At 41.1% G+C, this 20,318-nt stretch overlaps 2 protein-coding genes across 3 annotated transcripts in view; one reads left to right on the top strand and one right to left on the bottom strand.

Moving 5' to 3' along the window:
- LOC124145584 overlaps window positions 1-17,315 on the bottom strand; it is a 41,202-nt gene extending 23,887 nt beyond the window's left edge. Inside the window, exons 1-14 of one of the 2 annotated variants that reach the window (XM_046515406.2) lie at window positions 17,110-17,315; window positions 15,024-15,106; window positions 14,646-14,797; window positions 12,498-12,628; window positions 8,475-8,610; window positions 7,097-7,227; window positions 5,826-5,965; window positions 5,597-5,644; window positions 3,789-3,960; window positions 2,784-2,968; window positions 2,077-2,187; window positions 1,548-1,619; window positions 1,158-1,208; window positions 957-1,021 (exon numbers count right to left, since the gene is read on the bottom strand). In XM_046515406.2, the coding sequence (XP_046371362.2) occupies window positions 957-1,021; window positions 1,158-1,208; window positions 1,548-1,619; window positions 2,077-2,187; window positions 2,784-2,968; window positions 3,789-3,960; window positions 5,597-5,644; window positions 5,826-5,965; window positions 7,097-7,227; window positions 8,475-8,610; window positions 12,498-12,628; window positions 14,646-14,797; window positions 15,024-15,106; window positions 17,110-17,206 (1,574 nt within the window). In that variant the 5' untranslated portion in view covers window positions 17,207-17,315. The remainder of the gene's footprint in view (window positions 1-956; window positions 1,022-1,157; window positions 1,209-1,547; window positions 1,620-2,076; window positions 2,188-2,783; window positions 2,969-3,788; window positions 3,961-5,596; window positions 5,645-5,825; window positions 5,966-7,096; window positions 7,228-8,474; window positions 8,611-12,497; window positions 12,629-14,645; window positions 14,798-15,023; window positions 15,107-17,109) is intronic. The other variant, XM_046515415.2, reaches the window with a different exon arrangement.
- A 187-nt stretch (window positions 17,316-17,502) lies between these two features.
- Window positions 17,503-18,523, top strand: LOC124145596 (glutaredoxin-related protein 5, mitochondrial-like). The gene is made up of 2 exons (XM_046515428.2): window positions 17,503-17,843; window positions 18,127-18,523. The coding sequence occupies exons 1-2, from the start codon at window positions 17,579-17,581 to the stop codon at window positions 18,297-18,299; spliced, it is 438 nt and encodes a 145-aa protein (XP_046371384.1). The 5' UTR covers window positions 17,503-17,578; the 3' UTR covers window positions 18,300-18,523.
- The last annotated feature ends 1,795 nt before the right edge of the window (window positions 18,524-20,318 follow it).

The raw sequence follows: 20,318 nt of genomic DNA, 5'->3' as shown, positions 1-20,318 counted from the left end.
AATTGTATATTTATATACTGATCCTATCTCACACCAAGCATTCGATCTGTCTGTGAAAACACGCTTGAACAAAGTTTCCAGCTTCTAATTACAATTCACCTGAACACATCCCAGCATCACCATGGTCACTAAAGTGATCTTAGTGCTAAGGTGATCTTAACTCCCATACTTTAACCTAGACATACAATCGTCGTAGCACTATGATTGCTTTGAGGAATGGAGACCTGGACCAGGCATACCATCCATGCCATCAGGGCCGATGACACAAAATTAGCCAAGTCACACATTGTAACTAGGATAAGACAGCAAGAATTAAAAACTGCCGACCTATTCTGCCCAGATATCCACATACTTTCATACTGGGGAGGCATTTGGACCACCCACTCCAATAGTTTGTTAGAGTGAGTTAAAGTTCATGTAACATTGGCAGTATTTCAACCATATAGTGATGAAAGGTTTGTGTTTGTTTTATTTGTTTGTTGTTTAACGCCACACTCGGCAATACTCCAACTATATGATGTCAGTCTGTAAATAATCTGGACCTGACAATCCATTGATTGACATCATGAGCATCGATCCATGCAACTGGGATACGATGACATGTATCAACCAAGTCAGCGAGTCTGACCTCCCAATCCCGTTAGTCGCCTCTTACGACAAGCAAAGTCGCCTTTCAGTGCAAGCATGGGTTGCTGAAGAGTGAGTGAGTGAGTATGGTTTTATGCCGCTTTTAGCAATATTCCAGCAATATCACGGCAGGGACACCAGAAATGGGCTTCACACATCGTACCCATATCGGGAATCGAACCCGGGTCTTCAGCGTGACGAGCGAACGCTTTAACCACTAGGCTACCCGACCGCCCCGGGTTGCTGAAGACCTTTTCTACCCCAGATCTTCAACGGGGGGAAAGGTCTGTGAGAGTTAAATGATGATCTGCTGCACCAGAATGCCCTACCTTCTGGAGTAACACAACTGCCACTCTGTTGGGTTTTTGCTTCTAAATCGTGAATACAGATAAATCTGAAAATGTAATAGCTGACATCAAAACAAGCAAGTGATGAACAGGACAATGTTCAGATCATGGACAATTTCATTTCCAGCTTCTTTTCTGATCAAGGATAAAATAACCCAAAATGCATTGTGAGGAAAAACTTACTTGATTTATCTTCAGTAGAAACAATGTGTTCAGTAGTTCTTGGAGAGTTTCCTGTAAAAATGATCAAGAAAGCCATAAAATGTCAAAGAAATAACGATGGTAATACAGGTTGTTTGTTTGTTGTTTAATGCCTCACTCGGCAATATTTCAGCTATGTGGCAGCGGCCTGTGAGTAATCAAGTGATCCAGTGATTGATAATGTGAGCAAACATCCATGCCGTCTACGTACAATGACGTGCCATCAATCAATGCACTGACATGAACACCCAAATGATTAATTGCCTCTTACGGCTAGCATAGATTGCTGTGGTCCAATTCTAACCCCGAATCACCACTGCGTGGTTATAATGCTAGAAACATCCGATCATCCAAACTGCTGAGTGTACTTACCATATTGGGTACTCGTCCTTGTGACACATCCAACAATACACCTCGATAATGCAGCGTTGGCCAATCATCAATCTGCAGGTACATGTGTTTGCATTTAGATTCATCAAAACAATGCGATCGTCAGAAAAAGTAATACTATTAATACAAAAGATAAACTATTCCTATTCTCTAGATAAAACTGCTAAGAAAATGATGACATGGCATGAGTAATAGTCATTTAGATGAAAGAAAATCACAACAAAATGAATTGGCCTACAGATGCCTTCTTTGTTTCTTTGTTTAATGCCTCACTCAGCATAATTCCAGCTATATGACGTCTGTTTGTAAATAATCAAATCTGGTCCAGACAATCTAGTGGTCGATGTTGTGAGCAACAATCCAAGCTGTTGGGGTACGAGGTGACACGCCATCAACCAAGTCACCGAGTCTGACCACCCGATCTACTAAGTCTCCAGCATAGGATGCTGGGAGCAATTCCACCCCAGCATCCCTCAGGGTCCTACTGATGTGACAGATGTGGTATCAGTACCAGCAACGTTGGGACGGAGATTCCCTCTGCGGTCCTGTAGAGCTCCAACAGCTGGAGTACTGTACACAGTGCATAGTTGAGGCTCTCCAGGCTCCCACACACAATCTTCAACTGTTAACAACAATAATGGCAATTAAACACTGTATTATTCACAACAAACACATGTTACAATCTTTGGTTCAATCTCATTAAAATCAGATCTTAGATCTGAGGACATCCCATTACAGGTCACATCAGAACGACCTCTTGTGAACTTTGACCGATTAAATAACTAACAAGAAGTTGACCGTGGCCAATCAGTTTTACTTGAGTTTTACAGTGCTTGTTTCATACTAGCGACTTCCATTCCAGACTATGCTTTAAAAAATATTGATTCAAAATTTGAAAAATGAGCAAAAGGACATCCTGGAATGTCTAATGAATGGCTGATATTGTATGGCAGTAGTTCCCCATGGGTATTCTTATGAGTCTGAGAAGTAGTAATTGCTGAAAAGACTTGGCCAAGCCAATTAATGAAAAGTATGTAGGCACCAGGCAATATTCTTTACCAATTTGATTGGCATCTTTACTTCAGAACTACTTGAAACATGTATCCCAGTTTTCCCGACATCCCAACTACAATAATAATGAACATCAACAACTGCCCAGTAAGTTAACACCTGACTAACACCTGACTGACATCCTCTCACACCACACCTCCGGCCTACCTGTTTGGGGGAGATGGTGATCTTGTACGAGCCCTTGTTCTGGCAGAGCCTTTGGTTGACATGACACAGCACATGGGGCATGTCACACACATTCAGGGGGGACAACATCTCCAAACCTAACTTCACACCAACTGCCTCAAAGTGGCCTTTCTGAGATTCCCACACTCCCATGATTCTTGTGTGACCTGTCACAGTAAATGTTTGGTATGCAATACCTTTCATGAATGACTGCATCATGCCTACACTTTGTGACATGTTTTCTCCCCAAGACTGACATCAAAATGACTATGATCCTCAGTACACAGGGATACTGAAGATATTAACTGTACACATCGGTGAGTGAATTACACGAAAAGCAATGTTCCATAGTCAGAATTGTTTGTTTGTTATTTAACGCTGCACTCGGCAATATTCCACTTATGACGGCTGTGAATATTCGAGTCTGGATCAGACAATTCAGTTATCGACGTCATCATGGTCATTGGTCCAGGCAATTGGGATAGATGACAAGCATTCAACCAAGTTACCAAGCCTCACCACCCCATCCATTTATTCGTCTCTTATGACAAGCATAGCTTGCTGGGGACCTGTATTCTTACACAGAATGACAATGGGTTTTCTATAGTTAAAAACAAAGGAGGACATTTTCAAGAGGTCACCCTGACTGTGGATGAATATGTTCATTTCTCATATTAACTCATTCAGTGTTTGGACAATTCAGACCTTTTCGAGGAATAAAGGATTTTCATGATGTGATTTAACATTTTTAAGTCAAATAACAAACATGGAAGTCGTTTCCATTTTTTCATTCACTTAAGGAACATTTCTTTATTAACCTAAGGGCCAAAGGGATCTTTGTTCCACAAATGTTGTAAGTCTATTCTAAAGTATGGGAGTAAAGATTCTCTTAGCACTAAGATCACATTGTGGAAATGGCCATTCCTGTTTGGTAGTGGGAAAAAGTAAAGGTTTCAGAAGGGTAACAGAAAAGTTTTTTAGACTTACTGAAGATAGGGCCTCCAGCTACAATGACTGGGAGATGGTCTTGTATAACAAACGGCTGACCGCCGCCCTGGACAATACTTTGTGGTTGTGGCCACAGCAGGTTCAGCTTCTCCTCCGTCACCACAGCTCGGAGCGGCGACATCATCAGGTCATCATACACATGGGGCTTCGGCTGAAAGAGCAAGTATTTTGTTTGCTTAACACAGAACTCTGCAATATTCCAGCCAAATGATGGCGGTCTGTAAATAAACTAGACCAGATAATCCAGTGATTGATATTGTGAACAAAGATCCACACTGTTGGGGTATGATGACATGCCATCAATCAGTCGAGTCTGACCACCTAATCCTTTAAGTTGCCTTTTAGGGCCAGCATAGATTGCTGGGGACAATTCTAACCAATATCCTCATGGGGAGGATAAATCACAGGAATTGGCTTCAACATGTTCAAGTGTTGTACATGAGAGGGCTGAACATCAATGATAGCTTCAACAAGGCACTGCATTTTTATCATGCCCAACATTCTCTACACATGAAAAAAAATATCTAACTAGAATGTGTGTTTACTCATAAAAACAGAGGTCTTCCCCCCTCCATTTTTTTATACATTAGATCACGTTGTTACTATAAATTTGTTGCAAATTAAAAAACAATAATAGCAAACAAATACTAGTACAGATTCTGATTTAAGCACCAATGAAGCATTTATATATATATATAGGGTTTAACGCCGCTTTTCACATTATTCCAGTTATATCACGGCGTGTCAGCTTAATGTGGGAGGAAAGCCCGAAGTGATGCAGGTCTCAGACGTTTACCACTTCGGTGAAACCCACGAGCACGGGTATGGTGCTGACAAACCTAGAAACATAATTGGGGCGAACCGGGATTCGAACCCACAATCATAGGTTTCTGGCGTGTCCAAGGGACGCAACTCTGCACAGCAAATCGCGGCGCCTTAGACGACTGGGCCACCTGTGCCCCCCCCAATGAAGCAGCATAACAGTCATTGCCATGTTGACTCTCTAGGACAGATAAGACTATTGAACTGTAACAGCAGTTTAGATAATGGATTCTATTGTGCAAGTAGATGTACCCATAATCAACAATCAGTAGCTTCATGCTGGGTGGAAAGACTCTTAAGAATTTCCAAATTGTTTCCATGGAAACACAAGAAACTAAAAATTGAAAAATATGAAAAGGCAATAGTTGAGCATTGCACATGTATACTTCATGCAAAAATAGTCATTAGTTTGAGAGTTATGGCTCTCTAATGACGCCTAGAGTTGTTTGAGACTAAGTCAAAATTATTTCCGTGGAAACATAACCTATACAATTTAGACAAAATTTCAAAATAGCAAAAGGCACCAGTTAAGCTGATGAGCAAAGCATATACCAAGTTTTGATTAAATGTGTTGAACGGTTTTCAAGTTATGGTCCGCAACGAACACTTCCCTCGTTTGAGACAAGGTCAAAACTGTTTCCATGGAAACATAAAAAATTCAATTAAACAAAACTTGAAACAAATAGCAAAAGGCACCTGTTATGCTGATGATCAATGCATAGGCCAAGTTTTGTTCGAAATAGGATGGGAACGCCAACACAAACGGGAACAGGAACCAAGCCAAAAATGCATAACATACACTTTAGTACATATATGCTGCTGGTGCCAGAATTAGTAAGAATGTACATAAAAGTGAACTGACACAATCAATAGAATGCAACACAAAGCTCATCAAAAAAACAAATTGGTCAATGGCTAACAAACCATAGAACAAATGTATTTTCTGCAATACACTTTTGCATTACCATATTGTACTTGATTTGTAATGGAGAAATGATAGGAATCTGTAGATTCTGGAAACAAGAGATTATGGTGATTTCTCTGACTTAAACCATGTCATGGTTGATAGAGAATTTCAGTTTGCATAATGACCCATAATTGTGCAACGAATTCTTAGCTCAGAATCAACTGCAACAACAATAGCGTGATGTCATCATAATGGTTCAGTAAACAACTTCGTGAGCTCTTGTCTACCTTAAATGATGGGGAAGCAAGCTGTGGACCGGTGGACTCCACTCCATTGGCTGCAGTGCCGTTGACCATACCCGCGTCTCCAGCACCCACACCACTCTCCACTGACACAGAACTGTCTAATCTGGACAGCGGACTCTTCTCTGGAAAACACAGGAAGGAATCACATCAGCTACAGCCAGTCTGAAACACTTATATATAGTAATCAAAGGCAGTTTAAGACAGAGCTCCAGATAACCTTTTGAGCAATTGAGTTTTTACCCGAAGGTTTCTATTTTAATTGGGTTATTACATTTTTCATTGGGTAACCAATATTTTGTCACTCATCTATTCATCAATCTATTGGTTTTTCCCCAAAATGAGCTAACATTTTGATATTTCAAGAAAAATAAAATAATGTTTTAGATGCATATGAGGGTTTTAACAAAAGGCTTGACCGTAAAGTAAATTAGCTCGTAATTGTGTTTCGGAAATTAGCTCCATTGTACGCATGCTGAAAGAGTTTCATTGGGTATTTACACATGCTGTTTTTATCATTTGAGTTTTTCATTTAATGCATGCGTTTCTGTACGCAAGTTAATTGAAAGTAATTGGGTTTTGAATATTTTGGGGGGGTATTTTACGCAAATACGCAGCTTATCTGCAGCTCTGTTAAGAACACAATGTCATGGTATGACATCAACTATAGTCATACAATATATACTGGGAGTCCTTTTAACTTAATTTGAATAGTTGTTTGTTTGTTCGTTGTTTAACGCCGCACTCAGCAATACATGTATTCCAGCTATATGACAGCGGTCTGTAAATAATCCAGTGATTGACATCATGAGCATCGATACATGCAATTAGGATAGGGTGATGTGCATCAACCAAATCAGCGAGCCTGACCACCCGATCCCGTTAAGCGCCTTTTACGGCAAGCATAATTTGAAATTAACATAAGTCCAGAGGCTCAACACCAGTAAACTTCAGGAAGCACTTGTGGTATCACATCCATGTGAACTACCACCTTTAACATAAGGCCATTGGCAACACTGGAGCAGGTAAATTTTGCAGACTTGTGAAAAGAACAATTAATTTCTAACTCTATCATTGTCTATAACTGATACAGAGCATGAACTTTTCATACTGCTTTTAGCGTTATCCCATCAATATGAAACATGACATACACAAATTGTCCCACTTTTGACATTATAAATACCCTACAGCACATTTCAAACACAGCTTAGATATATTCCTGTATGTGCAAGGCTTCCAGCTATGGTGGTCCCTACCTGTATGGTTGTTGAGCTCGTGTTGAGCCGCCTCAGATGACAGGGTACGTTTTCTGGGTGGGGTCTTCATCAGCTGTTCGACTTTCTCCAGCCCTGAGGCCAAATCAAAAGCAGTCTTCCCTGTGTCAGGGCTGTAACACACAGTGCAACATGGCTATTTAACTCATTATCGGCAACTTACATCTCTAACACATGGGCAACTGTCAACGCTTGGAAAGAATTAGATGATTAATTACAGATATAAACTGACACAGCAAAACCACCAAGAACATTCATATTCTTCTCCTTGACAACAAAGAAAGAGAACTCTGACACTGAAAGCAAATATTTTCAAGTGTAGACCTTTGTCACTGGTCCTTAAGAGTTAGTACATGTAGTAGCTTGAACAAGACAAAAACCCTTCCTATGTTTAATTTTCTGTCAGTTTTATTCAGTTCCAATTTGTAGCAAAATTGAAGAACTGGTTCAGAATTATGGCCCTCAAATACTACTAGTCAACGAGGACTACCATCATTGGATTTTGCTTGTCCTCAGCACAATTTAGTAGTGTCGGGCTCACGGTCTAGTGTGAATTTTGAAGACTGTATGCTGAATCATCCTGAATGTGTCCACATTTATTTTCAACTAAGTGCTATGTTGTGTGTGTTTAGCCTCCTGTACTTGGCATCTTCCTGAGGCAAGAGAATTAACTGACTATAAAAGTCCAGTTTCCACCCTTGCCGAACTAGGCTGGTATCATGGAGTTACATTTCGACTGGACTAACGAGTCTATGCATAGTCCAATCAAAATCGTGCAACGAAATTGAAATCCGGTTCAAAAACTGTCGCGCAGATTTCAGTCGATTGCAGGATTTCCAAAGCATGTGCATCGCCAACTCGTCAACAAATATTTTCCAAACCTTTTCATGTTTTTAATAAAGGTGCCCGCGTGATTTGATCCACTTTGCGATGTAAGACACGTTTTATCACAACATAGATCTTGATTATCTATCAGATCATCTTCACTGGGCGCCACTGTCTTGTTTGAAACAAATACAAGTGATGGAATCTGATTGGTACATAGGAGAGGCTTAGAAGAGACATAACTTGTAATAACCACTTGTGGTGCTACGATCGAGCCCAGGATCTGCAGCCAAGTTCGGCAAAGGAGGAAACTGGACTTGTAAAGTCAGTTAACTCTCTTGCCTAGGGAAGATGGTACTTAGAAATAGAGCTGGGGATGATGGTCATATATTGTGATTAAACTTCAGCTTATTTAAGGCCAGGCTATTCACACATTTAAATTAAATGGCTGGTCAATACTTAATTAATGTTTCTAAATAATGCATACTAAGGAGTCTTTGGGAAGACATTTGGTAGTGTGTAAGCTACAGCTTACCCTGCTTTGACTGTGAGGGACGGGTCAGCCCCATAGCTGAGTAGCACCGAGATGATTGATATGTCACCTCTCTTCACTGCTTCATGGAGAGGGGAGCGGCCTTCCGCATTTACAGAATTCGGGTTAGCACCACGAGCTATAATAAAACAAAATTCCAAGGGAGATATTCAGCTCAACTTGCCTGTAGCTAGTGTGTATGGGGAAGTTGAAAGAATATTTAATTTAACAAAAACAAAAGTCCAGAAAAGTCAAACAAATGTTCAGCAATGACTTTAAAAAACTTAAAAACAAATGGCTTGATTTAGACTCTGAGAATCTTTTTAATAACTGATCAATAATGGGTTTTTCAGATTAAAAACGATGTTTTATTGGTCTGTTTTCAGTCGTACAATTGGGTATTTCATACCTCTAGTCGCACGTTAAAAGGAAGCCAGAAGCTGGAATGTAAACAATAAACTTGTTTCTGTCCGGTTGCGCACGCACCTCCCGATGACATGCCACAAATCTCGAAGAATAAGCCATCAAGCAGGACTGGACTGGATTACTTCCCAGTGGGGATGGCTGGGTGGGAACGTACGACTGAAAACAGACCAATAAAACATCGTTTTTAATCTGAAAAACCCATGTTTTAGTCTGTTTTCAGTCGTACAATTGGGTAGAATTCGACGGAACACTGGAAGGAGGGTCTGGAAAGTAATCCGGAAGGGACCTCTTGCACGTCGAATGTACCAAGTTCCTCACCCCTGTAGTGACAATAGAACATTCGACCAGATGCACGGACGAGACAAATTGTTTAGCACGAACGCACAGCATGGTTAATGCTCATCGACACACAACTAATTAACGATGCGACAGGACAACTGCACGCGTCAGTTGAACGGCGATCGAAGTGTGGACGGCATATAATTTAGTTTCAGAACGACTCGTCGTATCCAAGGTAACTAAACAGCATGTTTAATGCTCGTCGACCCACAAGTAAGTATCGATGCGACAAGGCAACTGCACACGACAGTTGAATTGCAATCGAAGTGTGGACGGCATATAATTTAGTTTCAGAACGACTCGTCGTATCCAAGGTAACTAAAACTGCATGTTTAATGCTCTTCGACCCACAAGTAAGTATCGATGCGACAGGACAACTGCACACGTCAGTTGAGGTGCGATCGAAACGGTCGACGTATAGTTTAGTTACAGAGCAACTCGCAGTATACAAGGTAACTAAAACAGCATGTTTAATGCTCTTCGACCCACAAGTAACTATCGAAGCGACAGGACAACTGCACACGACAGTTGAATTGCGATCGAAGTGTGGACGGTATATAAAGTGGTTCAGAACGACTCGTCGTATCCAAGGTAACGAAAAATAGCATGGTTAATGCTCTTCGACACACAACAAAGTATCGATGCGACATGACAACTGCACACGTCAGATGAATTGCGATCGAAGTGTGGTCGGCGCATAATTTAGTTACAGAGCAACTCGCAGTATACAAGGTAACTAAAAAATACGAGCAGTACCTCTAGTCGGAGACAATGTCGAAGGCGACCTGATCGAGAGGCTCGTAAGTCTAACTAGACAGGTAGCGCAGAACGATATCGAGGTCCCAGGCCGGCAGGCGGAATTAATGTGACTCATCTTCAATCATGAAGGCACTTAGAATCTTCTGCAATTCCGGTATTTTAGTGAGCCTGTCGCCCGTAGGAGAGGGCTCGTCTAGGTAGAAGGCGACCCTGATCGCCTGCCGACGGAGCCATTCTACGACCGTCTTCATGATCCGTGTGATGAAGTCTTCCCCCTACCGGTAGCTCGTCTAAAGGTAGTAGGCTCCGACGACGGTGACGGCGGGGAAAAGGGACCTCATTACCTCCCCCGCCGGCTCGCTGTCGACAGCATAGCAAGCGGTTGTAGCTGGAGACGAACAGCAGTGTCCATGGATCCCCAATGCCTGTCTACTACAAGAATCTTGGAGGGCGCTGGTTTCTTGAAGAGTAGCCCCCAATCCAAGTCCCTACTCATGGGTGACGAAAACGGCATGCCATAGATCTGGTAACGCGAACGAACAGGTGGTTTGCTGAAACACTGCCCCGGCAGAGCAGAGGCAAGTTCTGGTCCATATCGTGAACCATGGCTCTGAAGACATTGGGAGGAGAAGACTGAAGAGACTGCGGCGTATCTCCAACCTTTAAGCCAGCACACGTCGGTTTGTCATCATCTGTTGATAACTCAGGCAGAAAAGTGAGATAGCCAAGCCATAGCCAGGCAGTCGTCACAATCCATCGTCGACGTCGATTGTGTAGATGTAGATGAAGGTACTGGTGTATTGGTCGATGGTCCATGGACCTCTGACGTAGTCGAATCCTTCTTGGTCGACGCCCTGGAGGTGAGTACCGCCGTCGTGATCTGGGCTATCAAAGCTTGGGTGATATGAAAGTGAGACGTGGGTGTCGATCGGTCATTATCTCTACGACGCTGTCGTCACAATCCATCGTCGACATCGATTGTGTAGGCGTAGATGAAGGAACCGGTGTACAGGACGATGGTCCATGGACCTCCGACGTAGACGAACCCTTCTCGGTCGACGCCGTCAAGGCGAGGACCGCCGCCGTCATCTGGCCTATCAAAGCCGGGTCGATATGAAAGTGAGACGAGGGTCACGATCGATCATTATCTCTACGACGCTGTCGTCACAATCCATCGTCGACGTCGATTGTGTAGGCGTAGATGAAGGAACTGGTGTACAGGACGATGGTCCATGGACCTCCGACGTAGACGAACCCTTCTCGGTCGCCGCCGTCATCTGGCCTATCAAAGCCGGGTCGATATGAAAGTGAGACGAGGGTCACGATCGATCATTATCTCTACGACGCTGATCTCCCAAAAACTCCCTTCGAAGGCGTCTCATGTCCCTGTGGGGACGAGGGCTACGATCTCTAACTGTAGAAGTACTACGATCCCCATCGTAGTTATCGTCCGAATCGAACTCCCGACGACCTCGAAGGCGACGAACGTCCTCGTGTCGTTTACTGTCACTCGACGAGGCCCTCGACCTGTCGTCCCGTGAACGGGTACGACTTCTAGAGAGGGATCTGTGTTCACTGTCGACCCGCACGACGTTCCAATCGTCGTTGGTAGGACGAGAGACGGACCGACTGGGGACCGTAGTCCCCTCGTGGTCCTCGTCACCACCCGGTCCCGTCGTAACGGGGGTGGCTGAGTGACGCTCTCGATCAACCGATTGACGAAGATCAGTCGTGCAGGTAGTATCATCAGCAGGCGAACGGTCCCGTGTCTTGTCAAAAACAGTTGACTGAGGCGGGTCTTTTTCAACTGATTTCTTGGGTGTGGCCGACGCGCCACCCCCAGGGCCAGATGTAGGGGGTGCAGAGTCCAAGGATCCACCCGATGACCTCCTCTGCCTGTAGCGCTGGTCAGTAGCCCGCTTCGCCAACGCACGAAGATACAAGTTAAAGTTGATAGAAGACAAATGCTCACATTCTTAACAACGTTTATTCCACGAACACGTTGAAAACCCGTCCTTATTTATGCAGGAAGGACAATACTTGTGAGGATCTACTTTAGACAGTTGTCCTTGACACGAGGTACAAATGCCCGACATGTTGCCACGTGTATAATCAAGTGAAACACGTGTTGAACCCAAACAATGGATTACCAATGATTACATTCCAGGAGTCTACAGGTAAGACATAGTATTATTACTGTATTAGAACAACAACTGTAGACACACGATAAGTACTAGTAGAATACAAACTAGCAGTCTATCGCGAAAGTCCTTCTCGAGCGACCAGCTCAGAGGCGCGCTGAGAAATTTGTGGCATGTCATCGGGAGGTGCGTGCGCAACCGGACGGAAACAAGTTTATTGTTTACATTCCAGCTTCTGGCTTCCTTTTAACGTGCGACTAGAGGTATGAGATACCCAATTGTACGACTGAAAACAGACTAAAACATAACTTTATTCTACAGTATCAATAGAAGTAGGCAAAATAGCCGCCATGATTCTCACTTGCAAGACACTGGACCATGTCGACGGTGCTGTATGTGACGCCCCAGTGCAGCGGCGTGTTCTGTGTGGCAGGAGTGTCCCTCAAGTTCACGTCCACACCTCCAGCCAACAGCTGACACACTCTCCCCAGGCTAAATGACACATGTATGATGCTTTGCTCATAGCTGATGATGATTCAAGTTAATTGAGTGGGTGAGTTTAGTACTATTCACTAGTTTTAGCATGTTTAAGAAATATTTCAGCAACATCATGGCACTTGACATCAACCCTACACCGCTCACATATGCAGAATCCACCAGGCTCTTGGATGATGACTTGTAGACATTTAACATGTTTAAGACTAATACCTGGTCATTTTTTTAAAAAGATGTGTGATCCAAATTGAGTCCATGAGCAGTTCATCAGGTCTGTATGCAACACCAGATTTCAAGGTGTACGTATATTTCAGTGAAGCTCTCAAAACACTGGTTGTTTGTCATATCAACCGCTACTATCTTGTGTCATTACGCTTTGCCATAGGCTTGGAACATAATCATCATGTACCATCTTGTATATCTACAAAATACTGCAAAGTTTTGATTTCAGCAAATTTAGTTTACAATTTATTGTGATATGACATCAAGAGGATCCAGATAAACTAATCATTATCTTTCTAGTGAATCAGGTCACTGGCTGCTGTAATTGAAGTTCGAGGTGCAATCCATTTCGAATGATCAATGTTCTAATGCAAACAATAACATTAAAGATAAGTGTAGAACACTTTCCATTTTTGCACTTTTAAACTTTTTTTGCACTTAACAGAGAAAAAGTGTCTGTAAGTTTTCTAGCATTCGTAATACTGCTGCCATTTTGAAAAGACAAAATGCATGATATGAGTCACGTCCCTTGTCTTGTGATAACACGGTGTATGGTGATTTGAGTGTGATAACAACATACTTGGTAATTTGAAGGCATCACTGGACTCTCAGGGTAAGGTTGCCAATAAGAATTACGTCCCTTTAAGGTAGAGATACCGTTCTTGTCACACATGACAAATAAACCTCTAAACACCCTGTAATCTGAGAGTAGCACTGACATTTGCATGTCTTGAAATCTGGTGTTGTGCCCAGAATTGTTCATGCCCAAGGTATTTTATACAAACTTTGAAAAAATGTGAAATATTACTAAACATTCTCAACAAAAGTTCACACAAAATTACTACGGGGACAAATAGATGGAACATGATCCTACATACTACAGATTAGACTCATTGAGTAAAGGTTATTTTTTAATTATACTAATAAAAAATAGTGAGGAACAGAACTAGCGCATCCTAATCATTCCTATACCAATAGGGGTGGTGGGGTAGCTTAGCGGTTAAACCGTTCGCTCGTCACGCTAAAGACCCGTGTTAGATTCCGACTTGAGTACAATTTGTTAAGCCCATTTCTGATGTCCCCTGGTGTGAGGTTGCTGGAATATTTATTGTTAAAAGGACATAAAACCATATTTATCACTCACCTACACCATTAAAAAATAAGAATGAACGCAAATAATACCTACTGCGAGTCCCATTGGACCCAAAAGATCATGGTGTCAGAATGATATGTGCCTCAGAGTGAGGGAGTGAGTATGGTTTTACGCTGCTTTTAGCAATATTCCAGCCATATCACGGCGAGGGACACCGGAAAATGGGCTTCACACATTGTACCCATGTTGGGAATCGAACCCAGGTTTTCGGCGTGATGAGCCAAAGCTTTAACCACTAGGCTACCCCATTGCCCCTTGTGCCTTAGACATGTTAAACCAAAAAAATCTGTTCTGATACAATGCAATCATCCTGATCATTGTTGGACAGTCCTTGTCAAATTTCCTTTACTCCATCACTAATTTTCGATTCACACAAGGACATGCCCATCAGTGTTAATCATTAGGCATCACAGATACTTCATTTGCTGATGGTACAGTGGGCACCCTAAGACCTCCTCCTTAATGCCAGCAACCCCTCAAGATTTATTAGAGAGTCCCCAGGACTCACAGATATAGACACATAGAGACCAGGGAGTCTTTCCACAAAATGATCTTAGCGCTAAGACGATCGCAACACCCATACGTTAACTTGATTTGTGGACCGCTGCTCTGGGATTCTGTGATGTGGGAAGGACTTACTTTGACTGAGCTGTTGACTGTAGCAGCTCCTCATTATACACCCACTTTATCTGGTCATTGGCAAGGTCCAGTGGTAGTTTGCCTTCACTGTTCTGTACACCTGGGTCCGCTCCATTAGACAGCAGGGCACGGACGATGTCAGCTTTACTCGCCTGTGTAACATTAACTAAGTGCAGATCATCTGAACAGGTCACCTTGAATACTAGCACTTGTAATCAGTTGTAATTCATGCATCCACTGCAGATTAATATTGAAAAACATCACTTTTAAATAGTTTTCTTTTACTCAATAATTAAACTGCTACCGGTTATATGTGCAGTGCTAGAAAGCATTGAGACAAGGATTTTCAATTTCCATAGGTGAATGCTAATGGATTACCTTAGTAGCATAGTGAAGTAAGGTGCCACAATCCAACTGAGGCTCATTCAGTACGTGCTGCAGCAAGTCCTCATCAGATGGACCTACAAACATGTACATAAAGAACTTACAGGGATTTTTCAAGACTTGCTCAGAGGCCAAATCTGCAGGAAATGTCAGAAAAAAAATCCAAGATTGGAATTTTAACGTTCTCATATCATGTTAATATACAGTCCAACCCTGTTATCCCAAACCTAGCAGGACCGTCTTATAACTTTGAGATATCCGGCCATTCGAGATAACAAGGCATAACTATCTAGACAGATCAAGTAACAGTATTATAGATACATAGCAATACTTTGCGTACACAAGAAATTAAGAACACATCGCGTGCATCTGATAACAAATTGAAACGTTTTTCGCTGGTGATGATGAATAATAACTTGACAAATTACGTACAATGTACATGAACATTAGGCATAACAGCAATCACTCTGTCCACTTGATGAAAATAACGAAGTGCCTCAAGCTTGTTAATTCACAGTTTGTATAGGCTTTGGTTCCTTTAATCTAACTTTGATTAGCACTTTTTAAAGTAACCAGGAAGTGCCATGTTTTTACTCATGTCTATTTGCAATGTTTTATTTGTCAATAAAGATTACCAGAACAATTGGATTAAAACAGAAGTACATTAATGGTTGTACAATTGGTTTAAATTGCACTGTCCTTTTACTGCGATGTTAGATGTGTGAGGAAAGGTACAAGATATGCTTGCGCTTTTCAAAACTGTTAATGTGGCAAAAGCCAAATCCGAGGTAAAGGTACAAAATTCTATAGTAACGTCAAAGTAGGGACCTCGTCCAAAGTTCGAGATAGCGTTATGTATTTTTATCTCAAACTGGAGACAAGCGGGCAAACTTACATGTATATAGTGAGGGAGTCAGGAACGGAGAAAAGTTTCGAGATATCGGTTCCTTCGAGAAAAAGCAGGTAAAGAAGTTCGACTGTAGTTATATCTCACAGAAGAGGCCTTAATGCTTACTACATTATTGAATGTAGTGTTAATATACAAATTGAATGTTTAAAAGACAGACATATGAATTTAAGAAAATAGGAACATTAAACTTATCCCAATTTTGAACAAAATAACGATTTTCCTTAATTTGCTACAACAGGGCTCGTAATCAGGTAGTCCGGAGGGTATGTTTATTGTATTTACAGAAGTTTACAAATATAGAAAGCTCCACGCATGCATATTTTGATTTTTACAGTCAAAGCAAGGTGATTTTACAGAGGCCAATTTTTCGGTTGCTGCTGTCTTTATATCTTTGTCAGAGCATTTACCTGGGGATAAAGGGGGCGGAACACCTCTTCTTCAATATAATCATTCAATGGACAGTGTGGTAAGTTTGTTTTAACAGGACCATGGACATGGAAGTCAAATGCAGGACATGGACCCGTGAAAATCTGGGTTAGAACTGGTCTTCAGCAACCCATGCTTGTCGTAAGAGGCGTTCAATGGGATCATGGGGATCAGGTTGATGGATTTCAAAGTATCCCAATTGCATAGATTGATGCTCATAATGTTAATCACTGGATTGTCGGGTCAAGAATAGATTATTTACAGACTGCTCTAGCTGGAATATTTCTGAGTGCAGCATTAAACAACAAACAAACAAATAATTATCATAGCCATTCTATGTTAACTGAAACCATATATATTGCTAAACGGTTTATTTTAGCTGGCGTCAAAACGACAAGATTGCAGTTGTTCATGTTCCAAAAATTACTTCTGTGAAATGAATTACCGCTAATACTAAAGCTATCGCCTCAGATCTTTGGGTCTTTTCAGAGACGGTTCTAAGGTATTATCAACGTAGCCTGGCAGTATGGCAACAGTTGTCACAGCACCCGAACACAAGCCCAGCATTTGTATTTTACTATGCCACTTCAGTTTCTTTTTCAAACCATGATCTTTGCACTTTTAAAGCATATTAAATTTCAATAGTTCGATGAAGCAATGCTGGAGTACTTATACCGGTAATCGTTATGATTACTGACAAGCCGGCAAAAACACTCATGATTGAAAAGTTAGCAAAACTTTTACTTTTCTTCCACGTTGATATGATAGTGCAAATAACGTCAGTGCGGTTGGAATCGACAGCCGTCTTTAGTTGCCCAAGCATGTCAGCTACTGTAGACATCTTAGTTGTTAAAGATCGAATTAATTCATCACACAAAACTTAGTAGATACAGCCCTCAACCGTGACTGCCACAAAAGCGGAAGCAAGTCAACGGAAGTTCACATTTCTGACCTGCGCGGTAAAATATATACGCGTATTAATATAAGTATTATCTATTTGTTTTCTATTGTGGTATGTTTGTATCTCAATTAGGTAACATATATTTTTCTCTCATATAATACAATGTTATATGTAATGGCGATATAAAATGCTCGCTATACAATATAAATACTGAAACTATTTTTCGTTGTTCAGACTTCCCGGAAGTAGTTGCTAGGCTCACGTTTATGCTCGATTTATTTACATCATATTGCGTTTTACAGACAGCCAAGTATGAATCGTTTGTTGACAAAGTCAGTCTTGTCAAGGGTTCCCATGACATTTTGTCGCCTGGCAGCAATTAGATTCTCGTCAGCTGCCGGCAGTAAGGAGAATCTTGAAAAGTTGGTGCAAAACAACAAAGTTGTTGTGTTCATGAAGGGCACGCCTGATGCTCCAAGGTGCGGATTTAGCAATGCTGTCGTCCAGATCCTCAACTTCCACGGCGTTGATGATTACGACGCACACAATGTACTTGCTGATGAAGATCTAAGACAAGGTAAAGCCTAGACTTGAGTACCTATAGTTGATAAATTTTGTTAAATTTAGTGTATTATTATTCATCATGCCATGTAGAAATCTAGTTATTAATAAGCAATCCATCATACAATTTGCATAAAGAGATACTGTCATAGTTAGATCCTGTTATTGCTGGTTGTGTGCTTTCTTTCAAATGAGGCAGACAGAGATAATGTGGGCTCTTAAATCACATAATTACTTATTTATCATACTTGCCTATTGTATTATGATAACATGACTTAAACATAGTGTTTACATTGCAGGTGTAAAGGAGTTCAGTAACTGGCCAACAATTCCCCAGGTGTATATGAATGGAGAGTTTATTGGAGGATGTGATATTTTACTGGACATGCACAAAAATGGAGAACTAATTGAAGAATTGCAAAAAGTTGGAATAAGATCTCAACTTCTTGATCATCCGGACAAGCAAGCCTAGTGCTATGGTGTGTAGGTATGATGTGGCCACAAGTGCAGAAAACATATGGACAGAGTCAAAAATAAGAATACCACTGTACCCAGTTTGAAGATTAGTGTCATAAGTATTCAGATCTGTGTTTCTTCCTTATTCATAGTTCTGTGTTAACTGATAGGTTCCTTGATGGACTTGAACAATTCTTTTATTCAGCTTAAACTATTTGCTAATAAAAGAGTTTAACATTTCTTTAGTAGTTAAAACTTGCATTTAATTGATGGAAGTGTTTGTCCACAGGACATGACCTTATTTACATATGTGTCACAATGTATCACGGATGCAGTTTATGTTTACCAATATTACGAACCTGCTTCATGGGCCTGAGCATGTGTCTGACCATCATACAATGTCATATTTATAGTCTATCATATCATATTGTATATCTAAAATTTAATGACTCCATAATCACATTTGAAAATTTCATCCGCTATTAATATGATGGTACTACTATTATTAAATTTCATCTTTCAGTTTCTGAGGGTAGTTTGGAAGAAATCTTGATCCTAAACGTATGGTTTCAAATTATCAGTCTGCTGAGCAATGTTTAGCATGTCACCCTTGGAATGGAGTGAGTGAATGAATGTTTTTGAAACAGAGATAGAAACAGTTACCTTGTTTTCATGATGGTGCTGCAATGTTTTGAGGCAGTAATCCCTTTAGCAGTCATCAGAAGAGACAAAGTAAACTTTTGTTCCAGCTGTCATCGTAGAGGGGTCTTCTGTCCATACAGCTGTCACTGTAGTTATCGCTGTGATCTGCATTCGTATTTATAGTGATGGCTCAGCATGAGGTTGACATTTTGGCATCATTTGTACATTCCTTTTAGTTTTACATTTGGTTGTCCATGATGCCATATTTCAAACCGATGCTTTGATGTCAGCATAAACCAGTATGTTATTTGCCGAAATCAGTTATCTTAAAGTGAGAAGGCTCTATACACCGATATTTACCTGGTAGCTGTGTTACTGTACATGCAGTATTCCCTCATCCAGTCATTGGTTATCATCAGTAGTCTTATGTCATACCTTGGGCTATGGATTAAAGATAAATATGCCAATGTGTGCTGTAGGATTTGCAGTGTAATTCTACATCTCCGACTCGATACAAAGCATAAGGTGTTTCTTAAATCAATACGCCATTCTCCTTTTTAATCACTTAACTCTATGTACCTCTTTACTTTATGTCTTTGGACTTCATCTTCCCGAGGCAAGGATGTTAACTGACTATAAAAGTCCAATTTCCACCCTTGCCGAACTAGGCTGGAATTATGGAGTTATATTTTGGCTGGACTAACGAGTCTATGCATAGTCCAATAAAATCGCATAATGAAATCGACATCCGGTTCGTAAACTGCCAAGCAGATTTCAGTTGATTGCAGGATTTGCAAAGAATGTGTACCCTCAATTTAGCATGAACATATATATTCCAAACCCTTCATGTTTCTAGTCAAAGTTCTAACTTGATTTGATGCACTTCGCGAAGAAGACCCATTTTATAACAATAAAGATCTTGATTATCGATCGTGTTCACTGGGTCTGGCAATTTTGTTCAAAGCAATTACTAGTGATATGAGACGTGGAATCTATTTGATCAATAGGATGGACATAGAAGGGACATAACCTGTAAAAGCCACTGGTGCCGCTTCGAGCCCAGAAATTCCAGCCTAGTTACAGTCAGCTAACTCCCTTGCCTGGGAAAGATGTTGGACTTAGGCTCCTTATCTTACAAGAATGACATATAGAAAAACTGATGATAAACAATGAGGGCATACAGTAACTGAAGCTAACACCATTACCACAACCTGTGTATAATAATACAGAAAACATACAAAATATATATATCATATAAATAATCAGCAAATGGTAAACACTTGTTCAAAACTTGTACACATCATTTTCATTGACCCAGGTTCCATATAGCACACTTGGAACACTAGATTTTCAAGGTGATCACGGTGAAGTTCATCTGTTTTCAATATCTTTT

This window comes from Haliotis rufescens, unplaced genomic scaffold (assembly GCF_023055435.1).
Source record: "Haliotis rufescens isolate VD_foot unplaced genomic scaffold, xgHalRufe1.0.p SCAF_3, whole genome shotgun sequence".
NCBI lineage: Eukaryota > Metazoa > Mollusca > Gastropoda > Lepetellida > Haliotidae > Haliotis > Haliotis rufescens.
Note: the sequence above shows the minus strand (reverse complement) of the source record. Positions and strands in the feature narration are given on the sequence as shown.

Bases quoted from the DNA above. Each gene is read 5' to 3' on its own strand.
- LOC124145596 (XM_046515428.2), top strand. From the start codon at position 17,579: ATGAATCGTTTGTTGACAAAGTCAGTCTTGTCAAGGGTTCCCATGACA. The intron at 17,844-18,126 runs GTAAAGCCTAGA...TTTACATTGCAG, and splicing joins TGATGAAGATCTAAGACAAG to GTGTAAAGGAGTTCAGTAAC.